Below are 25,792 nucleotides of genomic sequence, written 5' to 3'. Positions count from 1 at the left end.
CAGTTTTCCGAGCCTGCCACTTCTTCTTTTATAACCCACTTTCAGTCCAGTTTCACATTGCACACCATACAAAAATATGACACTTTTTCTATGCTGTTATTTTTTTGCCTCTATTCTGAGTGCACATGAAAAAAATTTTGCAAGTGCAAATGTTGCATTTTGAGGATACAATTATTTTGAGCAAAGAAACGTTTAATTTGAGCGAACAAAATTCATTGCTTAGGCAAGAAATGTATTTCAGTGTTTGCTATTATCCATATACACACACAGTAACAGCCCTCTCACTCAGTTGTTGGCATTTGCTCTTTTCTCAGATCTCTGCTCTGTGTGCTGACGGACATCTGCGGACCTGCTCAGCGGAAAATGGCTTAACCCAAACATACAAAACACATTCTTCTGAAAATGGCCAGGTACAAGAACTGGTCTGAATATGGATGAAAAAGCAGCAAACAAATCTTGAACAACTATTGCTCAAGACCACTTACAAAAAAATTAAAAATTTCAAGTCGGGCTCCTTGTAAGGAAAATATAGGGAAATAAGGAGCAGCTCAGGACTTTGTGCAGTACTCTACGTTGAGATGATTAGCTGGTTACTCCAACCCTTATGGAGGAAGGCAAAGTAGACTTTTTTGGGAAAATATGGATATGTCTTCATGCTTAAGTTGTAATGATTACTTTCTTTGACTTTCTGTAAGAGAGCGATTTGATAAAAACTAAAATGATATATTCTGATTTCAGTATGGTTGTGGTTGGGCTGGGATTGTCAACAATGACTGCTTAGACTTCAGAGGGTTAATATGAGTATAGACCACTGTAACAGTATATGCATAATAGTAATTAACAAAAAGCTGTTTGCTGTTTATTATTTTTTCCTTTTCTATATGTGAACAGTTTTGAGTAATAGACATAGACAATTTATTACAAATATTAGAAGCATTATTTTCCATACCTTCTAGGAGAATGATGGAGAAGTCCTGGGCAGTCTGGCCTTTGCGTGTGGCAAAGCACTGGTAAGCACCCGAGTGTCTTTTTTGTGCAGCAGAAATGAACAGTGTCTCATTGTGAGCACCCTGGATGGAAAAGTGCTGATCAGGCAAAACAGGTTCTGTGTTGCGGTACCAGGACACCATATAGTGAGGAGAACCTTGAACAGCACAGGAGAGGATGACTGTACTGCTGATCCCTGTCTTCAGATTTTTGGGAGACAAGGTGACCCGCAGTGGCTCTAAAGGTGGTAGAAGGAACAGGTAAGACAAAGTAAATTAAAAAATGAAAAGGGATGAAGCGGTAAGCAGCAAGCAAGCACAGAAGCCAGTTACCACCCAAATATTGAAGGTACAAAAACTGGTGCGTGTCCCTCGGGCACTAAAAGGTGTATTATTTGCATTGGTGCACAAGAGCAATTTTTATTGAGCTATGCTGTGCTGTTCAACACAAATAACATGTTGGTATAATAAGTCTGCGCTTTCTGTATGTATATCATTTTTTCTGTCTTTTTGTGTTTGTGTGTTTGTGTGTGCGCGCACACTCTAAGCAGCGAGGAAAACCGAGACAGAAAGACGAAAAGGGGAGAAAATGTCAGTGAGCAATAAAGCAGCTGGTGTTAGGTGCTGGAGGCTGCTGAATGTGTGTGAGCATGTGTGTCTCTGTGACAATGAATGTGTAAGACTTTCTTCATGGGCACTGAGTGTATATACTGTATGCTTGTCCAAATTTGTGTGTGTGTGTGTCCCACCTTGCATGCCCTGTCACTTGAGGTTTGTAGGCTGTGCAATGATGTGCCCTGTGGCCAGTGTACTCAGCGTCCACTAACTCGTCTCAAGCCACCCTCAAATTTCATCTCTTATCTTTACCAACTCCATAACCTCCTCTAAGTGTTCTGTGTCTTCTATATGTGTCACCTTTTAACATCTCTTGTATTAACATTAATGTTGTTGTATATATTCCATAACCTTCTCCTCTCTCTCACACACCCAATCGGAAAATGGAGCGACGGGCCTGCATGACCGCTGTTCTGTCACTGTGGAGACGCTTCACTGCGGTTTGAGAACACAGTGGGGGAGCAAGCCATCCTTAAATATCAAGCTCATGCTCGACCTAGACAAGGGTGGCCACGGCAGAACCGACAGAGCTTAAAAGATGTCTCTATTGCAGTTTGTGTCCTGATGTCACATTTACTACTTCTGCCTATTGCACTCAGTTGCTATTTGAGTGGAACACTGGAGAACAGGAGAGGCAAATTAAAAATGTACCCACCTATCACGTTGAGGTGACCCGTCACCTCTTTGGAGCCAAAGCTGTTGGTGACCTCACAGATGTAGTTGCCGCTATCCTCGAGTCTCAAGTCTGAAATGGTGAGACCAGTGATGCGCCGTGTCCAGCGCGAGTCTGCTGGTAATGGTCGACCATCCTTTAGCCAGCGGATGGTCGGGTTTGGATATCCAGAGGCGATGCAGGGCAGCTCCACATTATGCCCCACCTGCACCTCACCGGACTGGAAACTGTCCAGCACTGACGGGGTGGACTCCGTAGGGTCTGTAGGTTATAAAGGTCACAAAAAGGTTTTATTGTTTTCAAATACCAAAAATCTCAAAAACTAAAACTTAAACACTGTCACGTTCCTGGGTCTGTTGACCCAGCGTTTTGAGTTTTAGTTTATTTGGATGATATGTTTGAGTTCTTTAGAGTAGCTAAGTTGTTTATTAGTTTCCCTTTGTGTTTACTACCGCTGTATTTAAGTTTCCCTTTGCCCTTTATGTGTTTCATGCTGCGTGTCTTATGTTGTCAAGTTTATATTGTCATGTCTGCGTCTCATGTTTCCTGTTATATTTTGAAGGTTTATGTCCTATGTCAGTGTAGTCAGCTTTGCTTCCTTTGTCTCGTTATGTCAGACTAGTGTCAGCTGTTTCCCCATGTGTTTCCACTTCCCCTAATCACCCTTGTGTGTATTTAGTCTGTGTGTTTCTGTTCATTCCTTGTCAGGTCTGTTGTTCACGTCAGGGTTTCCATGTCATGTTTCCAAGTTTCATGTCTAGGTTTTTCTTGTTGTTTATTTAGTTCTCCCAGTTTAGGTTGATGTTAGTTTACTTCAGTTTACCTTTTTTACCAAGCATGAAGCACCTTGAGGTGACTTTTGTTGTGATTTGGCGCTATATAAATAAAATTCAATTGAAAAAATTAAAAACCAGCCTTATTAAACGGCTCGCTTTTTGTTAATACTCAAGCTTTGGTCCAAGTTCCTTCATGTCTGCATTTTGGGTCCACTCTTCACAATTAATACAGTCTGCCACCGCCAGACTGTGACAAACACAAGTCTCTTTTTCATAGAGTAACTTGTTGCTTACCCAAAACAGAGAGCCTGGCTCCGTTGCTCTGACGAGTCTCTCCACTGTACTTGTGCTTTGTGATGCAGCGGTAGGTGGAAAGGGCATCTTCCTTCTGCACTTCTGAGATGTACAGCGCGCCAAATGAGGTCAGGAAGAATCGATTGCCTGTAGAGGAGAGCAGAACAGGAGCGGGTCAAAAAAACATACATGCTGTTTATGTATATCCTGTTTTATCTTTTGTAGGGCTAAATAATAGCAGCATGTTTTCCATTTGATCATTTAATTACACATGTATAAGTTCTCAAGACTCACAAAGGTAACCCTATAAGCACTATATGGACAAGTATCGGATCCCAACTCTTAGTCTTTGAATTCAGATGTTTTCAGTCCCATTGCCACTGCACAGCAGTCTACCTTTACAAACGTTTTTGTGAAGGAACGGGTTGTTCCAAAGAGCTCACTGAATTTGAGTGTGGCACTGTAATAGGATGCCACAGTCCCAACAAGTCGGTTTTCCACCCTAGATTTTCCATGATCAACTGTGAGTGGTATTATTGTAAAGTGGAAGTGTTTAGGAACCACTTCAAAGTGTCAGGCTGCATTCAATTACAGAGTAGACAAAGTATTTAAAAGTCACCAAGTCAATAACTGCAGAGATCCAAACCTGCTCTGGCATTAACATCAGCATTAAAAACTTTGCACTAGCGGCTTCATGCCAAGGGTTTTCATGGCTGAGCAGCTCCTGTAGGTGTTAAGGGTAGGTGGCCCAGAGCTTTTGTTCATATAGCATATGTGCGCTGCTGAAGAGTTGGGGCTACTAGCTTCACCAACATTGAGCATATTTGTAAGGAAAAAAATCACAGTTTTTGGAAGATAAAAAGCACTTCTATAATATACATGTCATCAAAAGACCCGAACACATGGGTGCTTTTAACTGACTCTGTCCCATTCTTTTAGTGAGATGTACACAACGGGAAAAAGACATTTGAGAGGAACGAGAAAGAGAAAAGAGAGTGGGGAGTTATTGTAAGCGTTAATAATTGATGTGTCGGTACGTGTTATGGTAACAGCAGATTAGCGTCATTTTCATGTCACATCAGTGACTGCTTGGACTGGCTGTGATTTATCTGCATGTCAATAGACAGAGTATCTGCACATGTGTGTATGTGAGAGAGAAGAAAAAGAGAAGGAAGGAAAGGAGATGAGGAGAGTGTATTTCAGTGTTTCATTCTTTCCGCTTCTCTGAGTCTTTTTGTATTCTGTTCCCCCCAAAGGGTTATTTTAGACAGTGTGCACTTCAGAGTTTGTAGTAGATTGCAGATTGTTTGGTTATGTGAATGCTATTACAGTGTGTGTGCGCGCTTTGTGCAAGTGTCTGTGTGTGTGAGAGTGTATGTGAGTGTAAGAACATGGTGACTGTTGTTTGCCGTACACGATGTTTCAATGTCTCTTTGCAGTGTTGACAAGAGAGAGCTTTAGTAAAATGCAGGTGCATTGAATAGTTGAATACTAGAAATATGTGCCAAGCACAAAAAACACTCTTACTCACTCACACACACACACACACACACACAGCTCCAAGCAATAGGTCAGCGCCTAGTCACAGCACAGCATTATTATTGTTTCTTAGGGTTTTTTTTTTAGAAACTCTTAGGGTGCAAGCAAATCAATTGGTTTATGGAAAACAGCTAATGTAGTGTTAAAACTTTATTGCTACTGTTTGTTTTTTATACACTTAAATTGTAAAGTTTTAATCAGGAACATAGCTAATAATCATTTTATTGACAAGATGATTTAAATGATTATTTGTTTACATTTTTATTCCTTTATTGTGGCTGGGAAACGGTGAAAAACTGTGTATAAAAAGTATATGCATATGTTTAGTGTGTATTAAGTATCAATAACCAGCTTTGTATCTGTCTATGTGTGTGTGAGTGTGTGTGTCTCCTACCACAATGTGTGCAACAAAATCAATGCATTTTATGGCTGCACAAGTCCATCTAAAGGAGATTTATGAAACAGAGAAGACTGACCTGGCTTTCTGCCACACACACACTAACAAGACTGAGATATGGCGGAGAGTCGCGGCTGTACTTCTTCACCACAGTCACACCTTGGCATTAACCTTTGGTAATAAATACAGTCCATGGTGCCTGTTTGCAATTGTACATCAATTCTTTTTTGTTATCTTGATTGTTAACACAGTTCAAAAACACAAGTTAAACACGGCTCACAGACTTGTCAACAAACATTTTGTTAGATTTGTTGAAGTCTACAAGAAGACTCCGATGACGTTTCAACTTGATTGGTGTATTTATTCATTATTTGATGAGCTATATTCACCTGGATGAAATCTGATCACAGTACCTTCCATTACAACTCAGAGTACTTTGTGTGTTTTACATGGAACAAATTCCTTTTACAAAGACTTTTTCTTCTTTAGGCCTCAGTCGCACATATCTAGAGACGTGTCAGTGACCCCCTCGAACATCTGGTCGGTAGGTAAGGTGTATTCCCTGATGCTTACTAGTATATCACTATGGCCGCCCTTAGTTTTCATGCAAGATGCTGACTTGCCCAAAAACACTCGATCAAAGCACTCTGCTAAAATAAAGACTGCTGCAAATGCAAGTAGGTGCACAGCATACTTCTTTGCAAACAATTTCAGCAACTGCCAGCAACTTCCAGGACTACTTGCCCACCAGTTGAAGACTACACTTTTTTCTCTAATAACAGGGGCTTGCCAGGTGGTCGGTTGGGAGGGTGGGGATTGCTTTGCTGACCTAGGTCAGTAGACCTGTGTGTTTGGGGCCTTATACACTGTCATCCAATTACAGATTGTTTGTCAATACCAGGCATAAATTGAGTGATTTATTTAAGACTATTTTGGCAAGCCAAATAAGACATCATTATAAAAGTTGTTTTATATAACCATTTTCTTAACTAGGGTCAAAAGGCCACAATACCAGCTGATAATGGGCATAAGACAGCCTGGAGAAGTCATGAGTCTATCACAGAGCTTACACAGAGAATGAGAACCATCCAAACTCACATCCACTAAAACCAATTTGAATCATCAATTATAGTGACATTTAGGTCTTCGGTCATGAAATGGCAGTTAATTCTAAAACAGGATTCAATGCATTTGAACTAATCACGAAAGAGGCATTACAAAATCTTTGTGTGTGTGTGTAACTAAGCTGTCAGATTTCTGAATATGCATACACACGGCAGTGTCATCTTGTGCATCTGCATGGATATATGAAGTTCACACACGCGTGTTTTCATGTGAGTCAGACTGTTGTGCTGAGTGCTAAGCGACGTAAGCTATAATTTCCAAGCCTGCCCTTTTGTTCCAACCTAGGTATTAAGCCTTACAGGATAATATGCACTTGGTGAGTAGAACCCTGTATAACACACTGCTACACCCTGTCACAACATGCCTGGAGAGAGGAAGACAGACCAGAGGGGGGTGACGGGAGGGAAGAGTGGTGGGTAGAGTAAGAAATGGCTAAGAATGGAGGAAAGGAAAGTGATGCAGGGGACCTTAATGAAAAGGAGCTTGTCACTGCTGACTGTGAAGGAAACTTATGCCAGCCTTCTCACTATTTTTCTATACTCTGTTCTTATCTTGTGTTTTTTTTCCTCTCTTGTTCAAACTGCATAAGGATCCAAGGAAAAGAATTCATCCTGCATCATTTTTTTCTGTGTAACCGATTAATTTATTCTGTAAATTAATAAATATCATTAAATGTTACATTAAAGCTGTGGCTACAACTGTAGCTTGCCTCCACCAGTGTGTGAATGTGAGAGTGAATGAATAGTGGAATTGTAAAGTGCTTTGAGGGTCTCGAAAAGCGCTATATAAAATGCAATCCATTATTATTATTATTAAACATCAAATTTCACCAAACCAAAATAATAATTAGAAATTAACATAGAAAAAAATCATAAAGTCAGTAAAATGCATATTTTACACTAATTATAGATTGTTTTAGCAGTAATGATGAACAGTATTTTCTATTCTTATTAATATGCAGACAGTTTCTATGTTTTAAAAACTATTTAGAAAAACAAAAAACCTTCAAAACCAGAAGTGGCTTTAAACAGCAAAAACCTCAAGGACATATACAGGATGCTAACAGATGGCTTTTTTGAGAAGCCTAATTTACCTTTTAATCCTCTTAGATGTCCAGCTGTAGCATCTTCCATAAGTAGGGCTGCAGTGGTATACCAGATTAAAAGTGGACATGGTATAAAAACTGAGAGTTATCATTCACATATCTTCTTTCCTTTTCAACTGCCTTCCAGTCATGGTCATTGTAGCTGGTAGCATTAAAAAAGATTTCTTTTATATACATGGTGATCATGGCTGAGATTTGGTCCTTCAATGCTGTGATTTAAATGCGTTTCTGGTGTGTAAAATTAAGATAAAAACAGAAAATGTAAAAAAAAAAAAAAAAAAGCATGCTCTATTTTCCCCTTGACTGCACTGACCAAAGCTTTCTACCACTCTTCCTCTTCTTTCACTACTGATATTTAATTTCTAGCCACTCTCTGGTTCCCTGCTGTCTTTGGAGATGTGACACACCTAAAACAGGCAGCGACGGCGAGAGGCAGTGGAGTAGCGGAAGGGTCTGGACCTACAGGGAGGAAGACGGCAGATGGAGATTGATGGAGGGAGAGATAGGGAGATAAAGAGAAACATGCCGCTGGGAGTGACAGAGGAGGGAGTGAGAGTGAGAAGGATGAGGGGCCTACAGGCCTGAGAGCCATACATGGGTAAAAACAATTCTTCTACGTCTTTCTCCATCTCCCGTTCTCTCTCTCCCTCCTTGCAAGCCTCTCCTTGTGGGAGAGGAGATCAATTCTCGTCTAGTCTGCCTACGCCTCCAGGAGTTTGTTGATGTTGTTTTTGAGTGTGTGTTTGTATGTGCTTCTGTGTCTGTATTTTATTTATTTATTTTACTGTAGGAAGCAGGATGAGAATTTTGAGGTCTATCCTACACCCAAGGGAGGTGCAAAATCCTCTCACTTCCTCCTTGTTTTCCAACCTTTTCTTTCCTTCTTTTGCTCTTTTTTCCCTTTTTCTGCCTTCTGCATGGCATCTATTCTCCATCCCCAGTCTCTCTTCCACTCATTTCCCCTCTGCCTTCCACCTCTTTCTGTCTCTGCCTTTTTCCCTCTTAGTCTGTGCTCCTCTCTTTCAGGGGGGTCTGTAAGTAATGGAATCAGTTCAGCTGATCAGCCTGAGGCATCAAGTCAAGCCAAGTGCAGAAGCTGCTGCTAGATCTCTGTGTGAGCGTATGCGCACGTATGCCAAAAATTCCACAGGCAGACACATACATGCAAATAACGAGATGCTTAGATGGGGGGGCAATGAAAAAAGGATTAAGGAGCCCTGGAGCATCACTTGTCTTCCCCAAAGTTCCCCCAGAGAGAGGACACTCCTCTTTTTTTTTTAAGATATAGTGAAAAGGGGAGAGGAGTTGGAGGCAGAAGATGAAGGGATGTAGGAAAGGTGATGCTAAATATATTCCAGTAGTATATGGCTGCCATTTTCAACAAATTATTGTCAAATAGAGGAGGAAGGAACGGTAGCATGAGAGCTCATAAAAAAGGAAAGCAGTGAAGAAAAAAATGATAATGTTAATGTAGTGATGTTGTAGCCACAGGGGAGGCTCGGAGAAGGAGACGAACAGATCAGATATGAAAAAAAAAAAAAAAAGATTAAAAAGTACCTAAGAAAAGATATACATATTTTGAGATGTTGACTAGACCAAGGATATGAGGAAAAGATAGAAACAGATAAAATGGTTCAGGAAAAAGAAAAAAAAGTGACTCGGAGAGATACAGAGCGAGAGAGGAAATGGCGTAAGTAAAGGGGTTTGTTCTTGGTGCTGCCATGCAAATGAAAGCGGCGCTGCAGCAATGCTAACTAACAGCAATTCACACTGTTGGACTCATCACTTATTAATGCTCCACAGCTCCCCCCCTCCCTCTCATCTCTTTCTCTCTCCCTCTCTTTACCCATTCCCCTGTCCCCTGCTCTCGCCAGGATCTCTCTTTTTTGTTCACTCTCTCGCTCGCTGTTGCTAGGGCCCGTGCACTCACGTGATAACAGCTGGGTAGGGGGCGCTGCGGTAGCACACAGCGACGTGCAAGTGTGCGTTTCATGTGAGTTTTGTGTGCACGTGTGTCTATGTGTGTGTCTTTGTGTGTGTGTGTGTGTGTGCGTGCACGGTACCCTTCATTAGAGGTAAAAACGAAATCAGCCATTTAAATGATGGCAAACGAGATCAGAGGAGAGGAAAGGAACTGCTGAATGGATCTGTAATTGATTCACAAGTCTAGGCTATAGGCCACAGAGGAGTTCACCACATTTCTCTGTGCATCCTGTCACTTTATTTTTTAGGCTGCACTAGTTAACAAAACACTGATAACATCGAGGTTTGCCTTTCAGATTTTCGGCTAAATGGATTGCAGATTTGGTACAATGCAGGCCAGTAGTTGCACAAATGGACTTCTCACAAATGCATGTGCTCACAGACACACACGAACACACACACACAGAGACAGTGAGAGACACTCACAATCTGTCTAACGAGCTACACTATTCTTACTCCCACTGTCTTACAATCCACATTTGCAAAGTGCACTCAACAAACTGTGAGTGTGTGTTTGTGGTGAGTATCCTCACTACAGCGTGTTGCAGCAATGAACAGACAGTGGAGTACACCTACACATTCCTTATTTATTCACCTCCTCCTGATTTACCTTCTCGTTTCTATCTTCCTTTTCTTTTCCACTCTCTCCATTCAATTCGTCTCCATCTACCCTCCATCATTACAATGCTACTTTTAATGGTCAATCTCTCTTTCAGACACACATAAGCTGTCACATATGCTACAGTGACAATGAAAGATGTCTACTTTGTGTGTATGTGTTGTCACAGCCCAGGGATTTAAGTGTGTGCTTTAAAAAAGCCATTTTTATACAGTCCTCCATTTTCAGAGGCTACAAATTAACTGGACAAACTAGCATAATTTTAAATATAAAGATTTCTTTTAACACTTGCATGAAAATCTTTTGCACTCAATGAACCCATGAGCATCACAAAATTCTGTGTTTCCTCACTTGCGATGCTCTGCTAGGCCTTTAAAGCGACCGCCTCCATTTGCTTTTGAGTCTTTTTGCATCCAGTTTTTTCTATTTAATAACTGAAAAGCATCATCTGTTAGGTTGAGATCAGCTGTCTGACTTGTCCATAGAGGAATATCCTATTTTTTTTTACCATGACAAATTCTTTGATTGCTTTTGCCTTATGGTTAGGATGATTATCCATTTTGCGCTGTTGAATCAGTTTTGTAGCATTTGGCTGAATCTGAGCAGAGTGTACTGCCTTGTACACTTTAAAAGTCATTCTGCTGCTTCTATCAGCAATCACATGATCAATAAACACTGGTGACCTGGTTCCACAGGCTGCCATAAACGCCCATGCCATAACATTGCCTCCTCTATATCTGACAGATGATGTGTTGTGGTCGCACAACTTGTACAAGTTAATCTTGTCTTCTTTTCTTTTTTTCAAAACTGTACAGAGTCCTTTAGATGTTTTCTGGTAAAGTCTAATCACGCCTTCCTGTTGCTGAGTGTAACCAGCGGTTTACACCTTCTTGTAAGTCCTCTATGTTTGCATTCATAAATGCAGTCGACTTTGACAGTGATATGCCTGCTTCCTTGAGCATGTTCTTGACTTGGTGAGATGATGTGAAGGAGTTTTTCTTGAAAAGGAGCTAATTCTGCGATCATCCACTTGTTGTTTCTGTGGTTTTCCAGTCTTATTGGTGTTCCAGAGTTGATTAGTGCTAAAATGAATGTAACGAACGTATACTGGTTTATTTTGCTTTTGCAGCCTGATGATGGCATCATTCACTTGAACATGATTGGCATATAACTGTCCTACTTTGGGGCCTGGAAATGGGGGACTATAGATAAAAATGGCTCTAGGGTTAATGCAATATGAAGTGTAAAACTCGGCACACAATCATATCTTGATTTAAATCATCTTTTTTGAATGCAAACCCCCTATTAGTGTACAGACACAAAAATATATAACCATATTTTAGTCAAAAAACCTATGGAGCTATCCAGGTTTGCAGACACATCATTACTGGAGTGAAAAAATTCTTATGTTCCAAAATGTAGATATTACTAAGCCAGTGCAGTGTTGTTACCGCGAATCCATTACCACTATTAAGAGACAGTGTGTTATTTAATTTGGTTTGATGCCCTTTAGTCCCAACTGCTTCACTTGGAGAAGATGTTCTTTATTCATCTAAACAAGCAGAAGTGTAGAAGTAAATATTCTCGAGTATAGTAAAACAGGAGTGCAAAAGCATGCAAAGGCTAAAACTGCACCTGTGTGAAAGGCCTCCTCGGCTTCCCATTAAGCCCATGATTTTATGAGCGCATGTATCTGTTTCTTGCAAACTATGAACTATATATTTGTGTTACGATGGAGTAAAGCCAAAGGACGTCTGTCTAAAATATGTTTAAATGGGTTATGATTAAGGCTAACATAGGGTTTTCTCACATTGTGCACCCTTCAGTGTGTAGAGACCTTTTAACAAGCTAGAAAGCCAATTTATTTATACACAAGTCAGTGCGAATGGTATCTTCAAGAAGAAATATCGAGTCACTATATCAGATCAGAACCATGCATACTTACATTTTGCAACGCTCTCAAATAGTAGCTGAAGTAGCACCATGGACAGCTCTGTTGCTAGAGCCCAAAATTGTCACAATCAAACAGTGTGCTTTCCTTTGATAATCCTAGCTATAGTGAATACTGTCTCTGAGCAATAAAATAATAATGTACAACACTGTCCATCGTTATTGCCCAGTCCATCTCCAGTCACTCATCTCATGACCACATGATTCTTTAACCACCCATCCACATTAGAAGTACCATTTAAGAATCAACACTTCATCCCTACACATGTGTATCTATTTAAATATTACAAGTTCTAATAGGTTTGTTGAAATGTCAGATATTTTTAGCTCCTAAATAACATGGGTTTGGGGAGAAAAAAGCTGAAAATCAATGGTTTCTTTAACCTGTTATCCTACTGGAGGCGTGCTAATCCTTAATTTATCAATCCATCTCAGCTGATGAACACCATAATAAAGAAAGAAAACATGCCCTAAACTACAATAAAAACCAACATGTATTTGCATAACAAAAGTATTAAATTACACCAAGATGCCTGTCTGACAAAATTATATAAATTTAGGTAAAGTGTTTTAACAGGCAAAGACAGCTATGAGAATGAAAAAGAATGAAAGGAGTCAGCCCTGATCCCTCCCTCTTCCTCCCCCTTCTTCTCCTGCTCTCCCACTCTTTCCCCTGGCTAATTTATTTGATAATTACCAAGGGCCCATTATGGTTGATTTCAAGGAGGCACTGGGAAGGTCTACTAAAAGCTATTTCATTTGAGCTGCTCATACTGTATCTAAGCTTCTTCCTTGTACACACGCACACACACACACACACGCAAGCACACATACGCACACACACAGAACCCTTATTGACATGACATATTTTACCTAGCCCCTTACGCCTAACAATAACCATAACTTAACCCAACCCAATTGAAATTTATACTCTAAACCAAGAACCCTCAGCCAGCTCTTAGAAGCTGGGTTAGAAAGTAAATCAATCCATTTTCCTCCAGTTATCCAATTCAAAGTCACAGGGGGCTGGAGTCTGTCCTAGCTGTCACAGGGCAAGAGGCGGAGTACACCCTGGACAGGCTGCCAGTCGATCACAGGACAAACACAGAGAGACAGACAAGCACTCAGAATAGGAAACCAGAATACCCAGACAGAACCCATGCAAGCACAGAGAGAACATGCTGAACTCCGTACAGAAAAGCTCCAGCTAGCCAGTGGATTTAAACCCAGGACCTCCTTGCTGGCTATGAGGCAACCACTGTTCCACCGTGCTGCCTGGGGGAAAGTAAAGGCCGCTAAAATTGTCCATATTTTCTACTAATGTCCTCACTCCTGCTACCTAAATCTCAAGTAGAGCTAGACATACAAGAAAACACATGAACACAAAATAAAGCATTATTTAGTCCATTCAGACCCAACATGTAACTACCACCCTGACCCCACTTTCACTTACATTTAAAAGCATTATGTGTCGGCTCCAACAGCCATCCTTCAGTATCAGTATCTTTTTAGATTAGTTAGTTATCTCCCACACAAACATATTTACATAATAACACATAATGGCACATAGTCAGTAAGGGGCGATCGTGGCTCAAGAGTTGGGCGTTCGTCTTGTAATCGGAAGGTTGCCGGTTCGAGCCCCGGCTCCAACAGTCTCGGTCGTTGTGTCCTTGGGTAAGACACTTCACCTGTTGCCTACTGGTGGTGGTCAGAGGCCCCCCTAGCGCCAGTGTCCGGCAGCCTCGCCTCTGTCAGTGCGCCCCAGGGCAGCTGTGGCTACAATGTAGCACACACACACCAGTGTGTGAATGGGTGGATGACTGTGTATAGCGCTTTGGGGTCCTTAGGACCAAGTAAAGCACTATACAAATACAGACCATTCTCCTCTCCTATAAATATTACCTTTATTTAAGAAATTTATGACCGTTGTTTTACAATATTAGGGCACACATGTGTGTGTGTTTTGTGCTAAAAATACTTACTTCTTGTTTTTACACTGAGCTGAGGGCTTTTATACAAGACAAACATGTTCCCTTTTGTGTATTGTAGGGAAGTATTTGGGAAGCATTAAAATGTTACTTTTTTCACCCTGACATGTTTGTAGATGCATGTGGTATGTGCACATGTGCATGTATGCAGGATGGTTTTCTGGTGAGCAGAGGGGAAGGATAAAAAAGACTGAATTCTAATAAAATGCTCGCATCCTCCTAAATCCCCTCCTGCCCTCTTCCCCTACCTACCACATTAACACACCCATTACAAGGGCAGATAAATGAAAATGAACAGCGCTGTGGTGTGATTCCCTTAGTGTCAAATCAATACTGCTCCCCTCCCCTCTGTTCTACTCCCGCCTTCCAACCCGCCCTTTTTCCTTTCATCTTTTTTCTCTGCTGCTATCATTCTCCTATTCTCCTCTCCTCTGTTGGGGCTTAAGAATTGGCATGTGTTTGACAAAGGGAAATCTACACGTACCAACAATAGGCTCTCTCCCTATCTGAGCCCCCCCCCCCCTCCCCCCCACTTTCTCCCTTTTGCTCTCTCTAGTATGAAATGAATGATGGTTGCTCCTATTTCCTTTCTATTCACATTCAAAGCAGTCTGTAATAGTTAAGTGCTATGAGAACAAGCCAGACATAGAAAGACCTACAAGGACGGCGTATTACTGCCACTTTTTTTTGAGTCAATCATTGACAAAAAAAAAAAAGACTGGGGAGAGGTTGTGTCAAAATAGCAGAAGAAGGTTATTAAAGAAGAATTGTGTGAATTTTTATAGAGTTTGCCTCTTTGACTCTGCATGAGTGTAGGACACACACAGTTACTAGAAGCAGAATAATTGAAGAGGAAGCACAGATACACATTTACTCTATTCTTATCTCTCTACAAGTGTTCTGGTTTTTCAGCCCCAACCCTTGACCTTCGCATCCTCCTCTCTTCCTTTGTTCAGTCTGTTTTCCAGGTTCAATGTGATGCAGTGATCTGAGGATAGGTATTCAGAGGACTAATGCACTCATTAAAAAGGCATGCTTCACCGTCAAATGCCAGCTGCTGCCCTCCCCAACACCACCACCACCACCAAGTCTCCTGTTTTCTTTGTCTTCCCCTCTCACAGTATCTGTTTCCTTGGTTTCTCCATACTTCTCTCTTCCTGCTGCTGTCTCTCTGTTTCACTCTCTTTCTATATTTGTTGTTAGAAGGTGACACCCCATACGCCCACACACCCCTCACCCTCTCTGAACAACTCATGCTTGGGACTAAAGAAATAGAAAAAGAGAAAGGAAGATGGAAAAACAAATAAAGGAAATGAAAATATGCATTCATCCAAACCGAAAGAAACAGAGAAGGAGAATCTGTTTTATCATCAGCCCACCCCCACATCTTTATCTCAGACTACCCTCTGCAATGGTTAAAGGCCTATAACACAGTTAAGAAACCTTAATTGGAATGGCCATAAATATTCAAGCAGCAAGGTGGGAGTAGTTACGTATGTCTGGATGAAGAGAAACAATAAAGGAATGCAATGCAAAAGTCAGACTAAGACAAAACCATCATCATATTCTCAGATTGTCTTTTCCTCTTAAAATGATGGTTCTGTATGTCAGAGCACACATGCAAACACGGCACACACAACCACAAAAAAGACTTCATCTGCATTTATCTTAGATTAAATTCGGTCACTGACACTCATGCAAACACATACGCTAGACTTGTCAACATGTGGTGCTTTGTGTTGCCTTTGTCTTTAATTATTTAGTCTCATAGATAATAGATTGAGACAAGCTCACCAGTCATGAGAATGATAACAGGACATATCTAATGCATTATAAACACACATACAGCAGCGCAAAGTAAACTCTACTACACCGTGACCTTATTTCTGCCGTGGAAAACACAAAAACGACAGTGCATGAAGGGTCTAATTTCACACGCCGGTCGCTTTTGTTTGATTGTCATACATTATGAAAGGGAAGACAAGGCAAACAGGGAAAAGACTGATCATGGATCCTCTGAAAGCACCACTTGGACTTTCTGTTTAGATATTGAACTTGATTCCATTGTGTGCTTGTGTAAATTCAACAACAATGTACTGTATATTCATATGTGTATCCGGACACATACGGTGCTGCCTGCAGTGTTCCCTCTGTATACATGAGAAGGGGAGAACAGCGAGTGTGCTGACACACATGTGATAAACTCTCTCACACAAATCAATAAAGCCTTGCCCTTTGTAAAGCCATGTTGTCCTCAGTGGGAGTACTACAGTGCCACAGCGTGTAAGCAAGCGCGCAGTGACACATACTGAATCTCAGGGAGCAGGGGGGTCACCGGGGAGCAAGGCCTGTGTGCGGATGAGTGCACCTTGCATGAGGAACAGGGGAGGGAGGGGAAGGAGGGAAGGAGGCAGGGAGAGAGATGGCCTGCCATTCTCCTAGGCATGCCTTTCCATGGCCTCCAACCCCCATCGTTTGCCCGTGCCACAGTGATGATGCTCCCTCACCACTGTTGCTGGGCATCTTGGTGACAGAGACCCAAAAGAGGATTTGGAGGAGGAGCCAGAGCAGGAGAATGACATAAAGGATGATAGGAAGCAAAAGAGCTGCAGAGACAGATGTTGCAGATTGGAGTGGAGTAGTGGTGACATGCTAAAAGCGGGTCCCCCAGACGTCGCGAGGAGGGTCCAGGAGTGCCTGAGGTACGTTCTCGGAGGAAGCGGCACTAGGGGAAGGTGTGGGGTGAGGGCACAGCCACAGCAGAGCAGCAGCGGTTCTTTCTGCCTCCCTCCCTTCATGACTGTCTCTCTGTCTCTTCTGCCTCAATGCCCCCCTACACTCTGTCCCACTTAAGCCCAGTGTCACTGTCTCAGCAAGGGGGAGGGGACATGAAGAGAGAGAGAGAAAGAAACAAACAAAAAAGTAAAGACAAACTGGGGAAAAGAGAAGAGAAATAGATGAAAGAAAGATCACATTAAGGATGAAGATGAGGAGGATGCTCAAAGGGAGTATTGAGAGTCCAGTTAAGATTCCATCACTTGCCGCTTTCATGTATGAAGATGTTCTCTTTCCTTCTCTCCCTCTATCTCTTCCTTGGGAATGCTTTTGTCTCTTTGCCACACAAACATGCCTCATTCAGTATATGTAGAGCTACACATGCAAGCAAGTAAAAACATGTATATGCAGACACACATCTGCACACAGCCTGCACACACACTGAAGTCAGCTAGTTAGGTGTGTTTTTGGCCTTGCCAGCTGATCCAGCATTTCCTGGTATGATTTTTAGATACGAGCATGCTTAACAGGAAAACAGTCCAAAGTCGCTGTGAGAAGATGGTTTCTCTGAGGCTTTGATATGGTTAAATCACATCTGCAAGTACAGAAAGTGGCAAACAGCTATAGAACGGTCTTTACAGAACAACACATAGGTAAAATAAAGACAGTTAAGGTGTAGGATGGGGAACAAATATGGATCTTATTAAAAGAGGACACCCCAAAAATTATACACTCCTATAACAGAGTCATGATGATCTATATAAAAAAGCTAAATCCAGGTGCCTGTGCAATTTAAGCAGTAGCAGCTTAATTATAGATTCAGTTCAATTAATTTCAATTGATAATATGACAAAACAATAACAACAGTTATCTTAGGCCACTACAAGATCCAAACTTTACAATTGTATAGACAAAAGCAACTATTTTCCCTCTGTGCACCAGCTGTTTAGAGTGGGAAGGAAATATTTCCTTCAAACAGGAAGAAACCTCTAATCAGAGTTAGGGTTGAGTATTTTCCTAAGGGATAAACACAAACCATTTCAGAAACTAGCAATAAATATAAGGTCTACTAGGTTCAACTGTTTCTAACTCCACACCCCCAAATTTTCCATATTCAAATTTGTACCCTTCAGCACCAACTGACACTGACTCATATGACAGCTCCCTTTAGAGGTACAAGTCTTTGCAAAACACATTTTGATAAATGCAGAAGCTTTCACAAATATCTGTAAACTGACTTTAATGTGCAAAACAAGGGATTAATGTCACAGGTTTCACAGTGGTGCAGTGGTGAGCAGTATTACTGTTCATCTAACTGATTATTCTAAATTAGCCGTAGCTGTGGATGTGAGCATGAATGGATTCTGTGTTCCCCCCCACTAATCAGGGCTCGACAAGCAAATGTGGCCTTTCTAAATCTAAAGCAGAAGAAAGATTAGACAGATATTCGGTCACTCTGAATATACTCTATCTTACACATTAAGACTCAGAAATCAAATCCACCCTGGAGGCTTCTGCAGTCTCAAACAGAACCTAGAAGTGCTAAGGACTTTGAGTTTGGGGATTATTGAATGTAACAGATTTGGCACAGTCAATGTGCTGCTGCTCTCATGTCTACACGAGACCAAGAATGTATCTGCTAACCTTGCCATTTACAAACATTTTCCTTAGCTTCTGATTTGCTCAAATGTCAGAGGGATCAATAGGCTTTCTTTACACTGTAAGGTGTAAACTGGGGTAGTCTATGCTTTACAGCACTTTACCCTTAAATTCTAACTTAAAAGAATAAAAAGAACAAACAACTCTAAGAACATATTATTGGTCTTGAGCAGGCATGTTTATGAAGCCTGATTAGTACTGGATATTATTCTGAAAAACAAACAGATACTTTAGTTTCAAAGAAAAATCAGGGAAAGGGCAACATTTATCCTGACTCAAATAATGAGATTATGACGAGCTGAAATTAAGTGATATTGGAAGATAACTGAGCGCTGATTGTTTTAATTGGGAATTTAACTTATTGTTCTTCATGGCAATTAGGTGTTTGCTCCATATTTGGTAAAAAAAGAGAAGCACAAGGGACAAAGACCCATCAACCGTAACAAATTTTTGTTTATATGCACAGAATTAAGGAACATGTTTAAATTTGGCATAAACTTCACTGTGCACAAGGCCTGGTTACGTTTGATTCTATTATCAAACTGAAAGGTACAGCTTGAGGTGGAGTTTGTATTGCATGACTGAATACTTCAACACAGTGTAGTCACGCAAAAGTCCACATAGCTAAAAGAGGCCGTGATCACTTTTGAACATTTTCAACCAAAGACAAGTTCACACACTGAACACCAAACATTTTAAATATGAATTTAAAACAAATGAAACAACTGTAAACCTGTAACTAGTGCTACAGTAAAAATCTATTTCTATTTTTATAATTCATTCCTCCATGTTTTAACTTCATATTTTTCTCCACTCTGTCCATTATCTTTCCATCCTCTGTGTCTCAGTCTGGCTGATATAGCCAGTCTTGCAGCTCAAACAAATACTGTTAAATCCCATCATCTCTGAAACCAGACCCTCTAATCTCACTTGAGACCAATTTAACAGGTGCTATCACATCATGACATTGGTTTTTTTTTTCCTCAGTCCAGCTCAGGATATAACAACGCAAACACACTCAAAATATTATGCTGACATGGGTTTAGATTACAGCTGCTTGTGTTTGAAATGGTTGCAGTAATGGTTGGGAAAATCTCCTGTAAATGACAGGCCAAGCACATCAGCAGATGAACTCTGATTAAACGTACATATTGACCCAGCCTTACAGAGCGGAGCAAGATTGTGAGAAACACCCCAGAAATCTCCAGATCCCTGTCCGTACACCAACATGTATGTTTTACAACAGAACCCCTCTCTTCCCCTCAGTCCAGCATCCAATCCCTGCACAGCCATGTAGCACTCTCCCTAAAGAGTGGGAGGCCTCATGAAGGGCTGGCACTGAGATATGGCAGTTTGGCAAGAGGTGGCATTTGCCAAGGTCATTCAGCATGTGTGTGTGTACCACCATCTCTGCTGCACGACCATATTTAAACATATTATACTGGAGTATAAGAACAGCACAGATGGGCAATTTTTGTAGTCGAGCTTATAATGCAGTATGCAGAGCAGAGGCCATCTTATGAGGCTGAGTGCAATATAAGGAAAGCCAAGGCTTGCTGCTGTTGTTTGTTTTTTAATGGGCCAGCAACTGAAGCTGAACCTCAAATCATCATAATGAGAGAGAATGAGGTCCACATATGCAAGGGGGAGGAAAGGAAGGTAGTTAAGGAAATCAAGTCAAAAGAGAGAGAGAGAGAGAAAGAAGGGAGACCAGAAGAAACACAGAGGGTGGAGAGGAAAGGAGAAATAAGGGGAGAGGAAAGAGGGTGAGAAATGAGAGCGAGAGAGAGATTCCTCTGCATCTCTGATTTGCTTGGGTGATATTCATCAGAGCGACAGAGCATAGGGAGGAATAGATGGAGTGAGGCAGCAACAAGGGTGAAGGGAAAAGAGAGAAAGAACACAGAAGTATTTTTTGTCTCTATAAGCCATTTGTTTTTATTAAGCCTCCCTGCCTGTCCTTGTAGCTGTTTCATGCACTCTTCACTGGTTTGTATTTGTTTATGTTCAGTTACAGGAGCATGAATATAGTGGTATTACAAGCTTAAGGTAAAGTGTTGCAGTCAAAACGTCTAGATTTTTGTATTTGCTGTACAAAGTAAAGAAAATAGCAGAGGACAGGATGCTAAAAGAGACCGCAATTGGAATTTAGCCTGCCTAAATACTACTACTTTTAAGATGGATTTTATTGCTCATGGAGGAAGTCACATATTCCTCCACAAATGACACATTTCCGTAACAAGGCCTAAAATCTACAGCACATGCCTCCTTGGGCCACTCAGTCACCAAGTATTAAGACATATGATAACATTTTTTTTTTCTGCTGGCATTTAGAAAAAGGATAATGCCACAATGTTTAACGTAAAATGTGACTTTTGTTGTTTTAAACAGAACCCTCTCACTGCCGTCGAAACAGACTGGTCATTTGGAATAACAAGAGCTTCTGAGTAATATGCAAGATGAATGCGATCATAATAAATGTTGCCCAAAAAGCTTCACGCTGTGAGAAAAAGCAAGACTGAAGAATATTAAGAGCCTGGGCGCAGCACAGTGAAGAGAGGAGAAGAAGCTGGGAGAGAATGAGAGGGATGCGGGGAGGGAAGGAGGGGGGATGGAGGCAGAAGAGAGGGAATGTGACAGAGTGGTGACAGAGAGAGAGAGTGGAGCGCTGTGTGTGTCAGGACTGTGTGTGTCTCTGTGCTTGTGTCCCTAGGCGCAGGCAAACATTAGCTGCATTAAGTGAGCTGACAGGTCCCTCCCCATTACCACTACTGGTGGCCGAGGGAAGGAGAGAGAGAGAGAGAGAGCAAGAGAGAGAGAGAGAAGTGTGTGTGAGTGTGAGTGTGTGTGTGTGTGTGTGTGTGTGTGTGTGTGTGGGTGGGTGGGTGTGTGTGTGTGTGTGTGGGTGGGTGGGTGGGTGAGTTGGCTGTGGTTTTTACCAAATGTCTGTACAATTCAAAACACATGATGTGCTTCTCCTTTCTGTGCACATGGAGGATATTATCATGACACATCTGCATATAAACGGTGCCTGTACAAAATAACTTTCATACATTTCTGAAAGCACACCACAATTACACAAAAACTACACCCTGACACTCTGATGTGGAAAAAATCACTTGCAAAATAAACACATTTTACACAAAGTCTTGACCTCTTGGATGTACACCGCACACACACACACACACACTCACACACACACACACACACACACACACACACACACACACACACACACACACACACACGCACGCACACACACACACACACACATATGTATTCCCTCGCTACATGCAGAAAAGCAAACTCTATATATCATGCACAGTGACATCCATGCCCTGTCTCTCATAAGAAAGTGTCACTGTGTTTACATATAGTGCACGCGGGCCTCTGTGTGTGCATGCGTACAATGCATCGTTTCTTTTCTGCTTAAATATTGATTGTTGTCTTGTCTGGGGTTCAGGGTTAAAGACCATCTGCTACCTCCACCCTTCAATTATTCAGTCACAGCACCACCAGCCCCCTACTCCAACACGTACACATACACAGACACAAATTAGTCCCTGGGGGCATATTTTCTGTTTCTGTGTGTCATGATAGCCTAATACTGTGCGCTTCTGTGCCCTGAAAAATGGTCGAGTTATCGGTTACTGATATTCGCATTCATTCAGTCTCCTTCATCACATGGCACAACTAGAATAGAACTCACAAAAGCACAAACAAACAATTCATAAGTCCACAGTGACCGTCAGTTTAACTGCTCACGGCTGAAAGACAGGAAGTCAGCCCCTGCACTTTAAGAAAGCAGTCGTCTGTGGGGGGCTCAGAGTTAACATTACACTGTGGTAAGGCCAATTTCTCTGCCTGAAGAAGAGCACTGAAGACAAATTATAAGATGAAGTAGAAGATTGACTGCAGGATGTACAGAGAACAATGCACGGATAGTGTGTAAAAGAACAGACGGGAACGATAGAAAAAGTTGTGCAAAGGAGTTAAATAGTTGTAAAGACCAACTGTGAGGGAGAGAAGCAGTGAAAGACAGAGAAGGCAAGAGAGGTTGTTGACCTCTGGCTATGAAGCTTGTCGCTATAGTGCAGGCGGGGTGGGTGTGAGGGGTAGAGGGGTGGGGGGTGGGGGCTGTTTGTTAGCAAAGATGTTTTTCCTGAAATACAATGTCTCCACGCTGTGGTCTGTGAACATGCATGTAGGTATGCCTGCGTCTGTGTGTAATCTCCCCGGGCAAATCCCTCTTTAGCCAAAGCAGGGAAGAATAGAGAAGAAAAGGAAAAGCCATCTTTATCCAAATCCAATTGCAGCTGGAAGGAGATAGTAGAGTGAGCGAGGTGGAGGAGGAGAAAGGAAGAGGAGGAGAAGACGCTGTAATTTGTCTGAGGGATTACAAGAAGTGCTGGCAGAACATGACTGCTGACTGTGTGCGTGTGTGTGTGTGTGTGTGCTGTGACCTAACCCTATGAATTCAGAGTACAGCCCCATCAGAGACAGTATTTTGTAACAAAAACGCATTGTTTTTGTAAGAAAAAATCCATGTTCTTCTAACTCAGGTAAACATCAAACCCTTGATGACTTAAAGGGTGACGACTGGCCCTCTGTTAGTTCAAAGTCATTATCATCTATTTTTGCTTTTATAAGAAATCGGGGTTTCCTTGACTTTACCTCTTTCACATACTGGTAAAAAATTAATTAAAAAATTTAAAGTAAATAAAAAGCATGTAGTTAAACATGTCCAATATGTGGCTCTGCTCCATTGTGCAATCTATATCGCCAGTTTATATATTTTATTTTATATTGTTTTTGTTTTTTCATGTGAAGGAGTAAAATTATTTTTGACTAAACAGTCCAATGAGTGCTGGATTCAATACTGAAATCAGATAAGACCAACCACGCCTCAGACCCACCATGTGACTCAGGTCAAAACAAATCAATATAAAATGACCATAAGGCTTTTAAATGTAAGCATTTAGTAAGGTATTTTGATGAAACAGGGATAGGAGAGAAGAAAAAATGAGGGCAAATATAGTGGGAGAGCCAAAAAATGTTGTGGAGCAGAGGAATGGGCTGTAGGCCAGTGTTTGGGTGCCAAGGTTTGATGTGATATGACTGTACGACACACAAGAACGCAGATATATGCCTGGAGCAGGGTAAGAGTTAAGGACAGTGGAGTCAAATAAGTGTCAGTGTGAACCAACATCAGTGTCTTTCTCTGTCTCTGTGAGTGACAGCGATACGAGGCAGTCTGCCCCCACACACACACACATACACACACACAGGTGCCCAACGGCTCTGTGCGAGAACAGCTGTTTTGCTGTGACACACAGCATACACTGCACATCACATCTGATACACAGCAGCTCCTTACCCAGAAACTCATAGGCTACAATGACACACACACACACACTGCTGCTTGTTTCACCAAATACTGACACACTTTTTTAGGCGTTTTTTTACTGTCAGGTTACATTTACAGGCTACGTCTATGTACAGTATTATCCTGCAGTTTAGATGAAGTAAAATGGATGTATGTATAGTACATATCCAAAGGCATAGTTACAGCAGCTATGGCTGTTGCTAATAAGGCAACGAGTGCCTTGTGCCATGTTATTGTTACGCCCCCCTTAACACTCCCAGCGCTCTGAGTGACTTTATGGTGATGAGACATGGGCTTCATTGTCTTAATTGTCTTAACCAATGAAAGCCTGTTGTAGACACCACTCTCTTGGGGTTTCCTTGCCTTTAAAGCCCATTTTTTTTGCTTAGGGATATCCTATGGTTTGATTTTTGAAACAACACCCATTACCAAATTGTCAGTAACTATCAATTTAAGATCAACAAATCTCAATAATTTTATCTCCTTCAGTTTTTTCAACCCTAATCTTATGGAGGTGTTGGTGTTTTAATTGGTTTACTATAACTGGCATAAATTGGGCTCAGTGTAGTAACCTGATACTTACATATCAATAGCAGCTCACTGTACAACCTGATATATATCGTGACAAAGCGTGTAACAGACACGCCGATCCACGGTGTCCATTTCACGCTTTGCCTCTCCAAAATGTGACATGTGCACGCATGCAGAAGTTGCAGTAATCTGCAGTAACAGCAGAGGGAGATTTCTTTTTCAAGACAACATGAAAATATAATCACGATAAAGTGTTTAAACAGAAATTATTAACACATTTCCATGTATATCCATATCAGTCCCCTAGCTTAATTGATTCATTTTGGGGAGACAAAGCGTAAAATGCCTACGGTGGACCAGCGTGTCTATTACACGTTTTGCAATGATACCTGGTTGCACTGTAGTTAGTCACCATGACATCTCGATACTCTCCGTGCACTAGGAGTATAAGACTTGAAAGCAGCCTAGATTGTAGTGAGCAGTCATAGTCATAGTTGAAATAAGGGAGATTATGGCCTCCCATAAACCAAAAAGTTCTCTATTATTTAATCATATATGGGCTTATGTTTGCACATGGATATAAAGTACACACGTGCATATAAGTCATATCACGCAGATGTGTCTTTGCAGTGTCACAGCACTATCTGGTTTTTTAATCAGGTGATTAATTTATGCTGCGAAATCCTTCACTCCTTTCTTTCCTTTTGATTACCTGCCTTCACTCCTATGGACTAATTCTCTTCTTGTATTGGAACTTAATTAAGTGTGGTCTCTCTTTAGACGTGTGCTCTTACACAGCTTAAAACGAGTACAACAATTAGCACTAGCTCCAGTACTGGTTTCAGTATGATAAGAAACAGCTACAACTATCTTCCAATAAAGAAATTCCCTGGAAATATTCAGTCAAATGAAGAGATAAGAAGTTTAATAATAGGATAAATGACAAGGTAACGTGAGCACGGTCATCAAAAAGGACATCGTTAACATATGATGAGAAGTTGAAGACAGTCGTAGACAGTGTTACTTCAGGCAGGCTGTGAAATAAGCTTGGCCTGGTCCTCGCATAAAGTATAACATTTCTTGTGTCATGAGTCTAGAAAGTACTCTATAATCTATTGCCAGATCTACATGACAGTTAGAGCTGCATCTTTTGAAGAAAAGATGTAAAAAAAAAAAAAAATCTTATGCCACGGATGATTGTGTACATCACACACACACATTCAGAAACCATCTAGCTTAAGCAAAACTGAACATAAAGAGTTGAGTGTGTTTCTGCAGGACAGCAGATCAGTAAATCAGGAGCCCAATAATGTAACTTTTTGGCTTGTAACTGAATATGTTATATCTGTAAAAATCATGTTTTTCTCTGCACACTTCAAAAAAAGCCTTAT

General features: G+C 41.2%; 1 protein-coding gene across 1 annotated transcript in view; it reads right to left on the bottom strand.

Moving 5' to 3' along the window:
* Positions 1-25,792, bottom strand: part of dscaml1 (Down syndrome cell adhesion molecule like 1) — a 97,677-nt gene that overhangs the window by 34,962 nt on the left and 36,923 nt on the right. The window contains exons 4-6 of the mRNA XM_006795408.3: positions 3,345-3,491; positions 2,257-2,535; positions 950-1,225 (exon numbers count right to left, since the gene is read on the bottom strand). Of these exons, the coding sequence (XP_006795471.2) occupies positions 950-1,225; positions 2,257-2,535; positions 3,345-3,491 (702 nt within the window). The remainder of the gene's footprint in view (positions 1-949; positions 1,226-2,256; positions 2,536-3,344; positions 3,492-25,792) is intronic.

This window comes from Neolamprologus brichardi, chromosome 14, assembly GCF_056152115.1.
Source record: "Neolamprologus brichardi isolate AB-2024 chromosome 14, ASM5615211v1, whole genome shotgun sequence".
NCBI lineage: Eukaryota > Metazoa > Chordata > Actinopteri > Cichliformes > Cichlidae > Neolamprologus > Neolamprologus brichardi.
The sequence above is the reverse complement of the archived record's forward strand: the minus strand, read 5'-3'. Positions and strand labels throughout refer to the sequence as shown.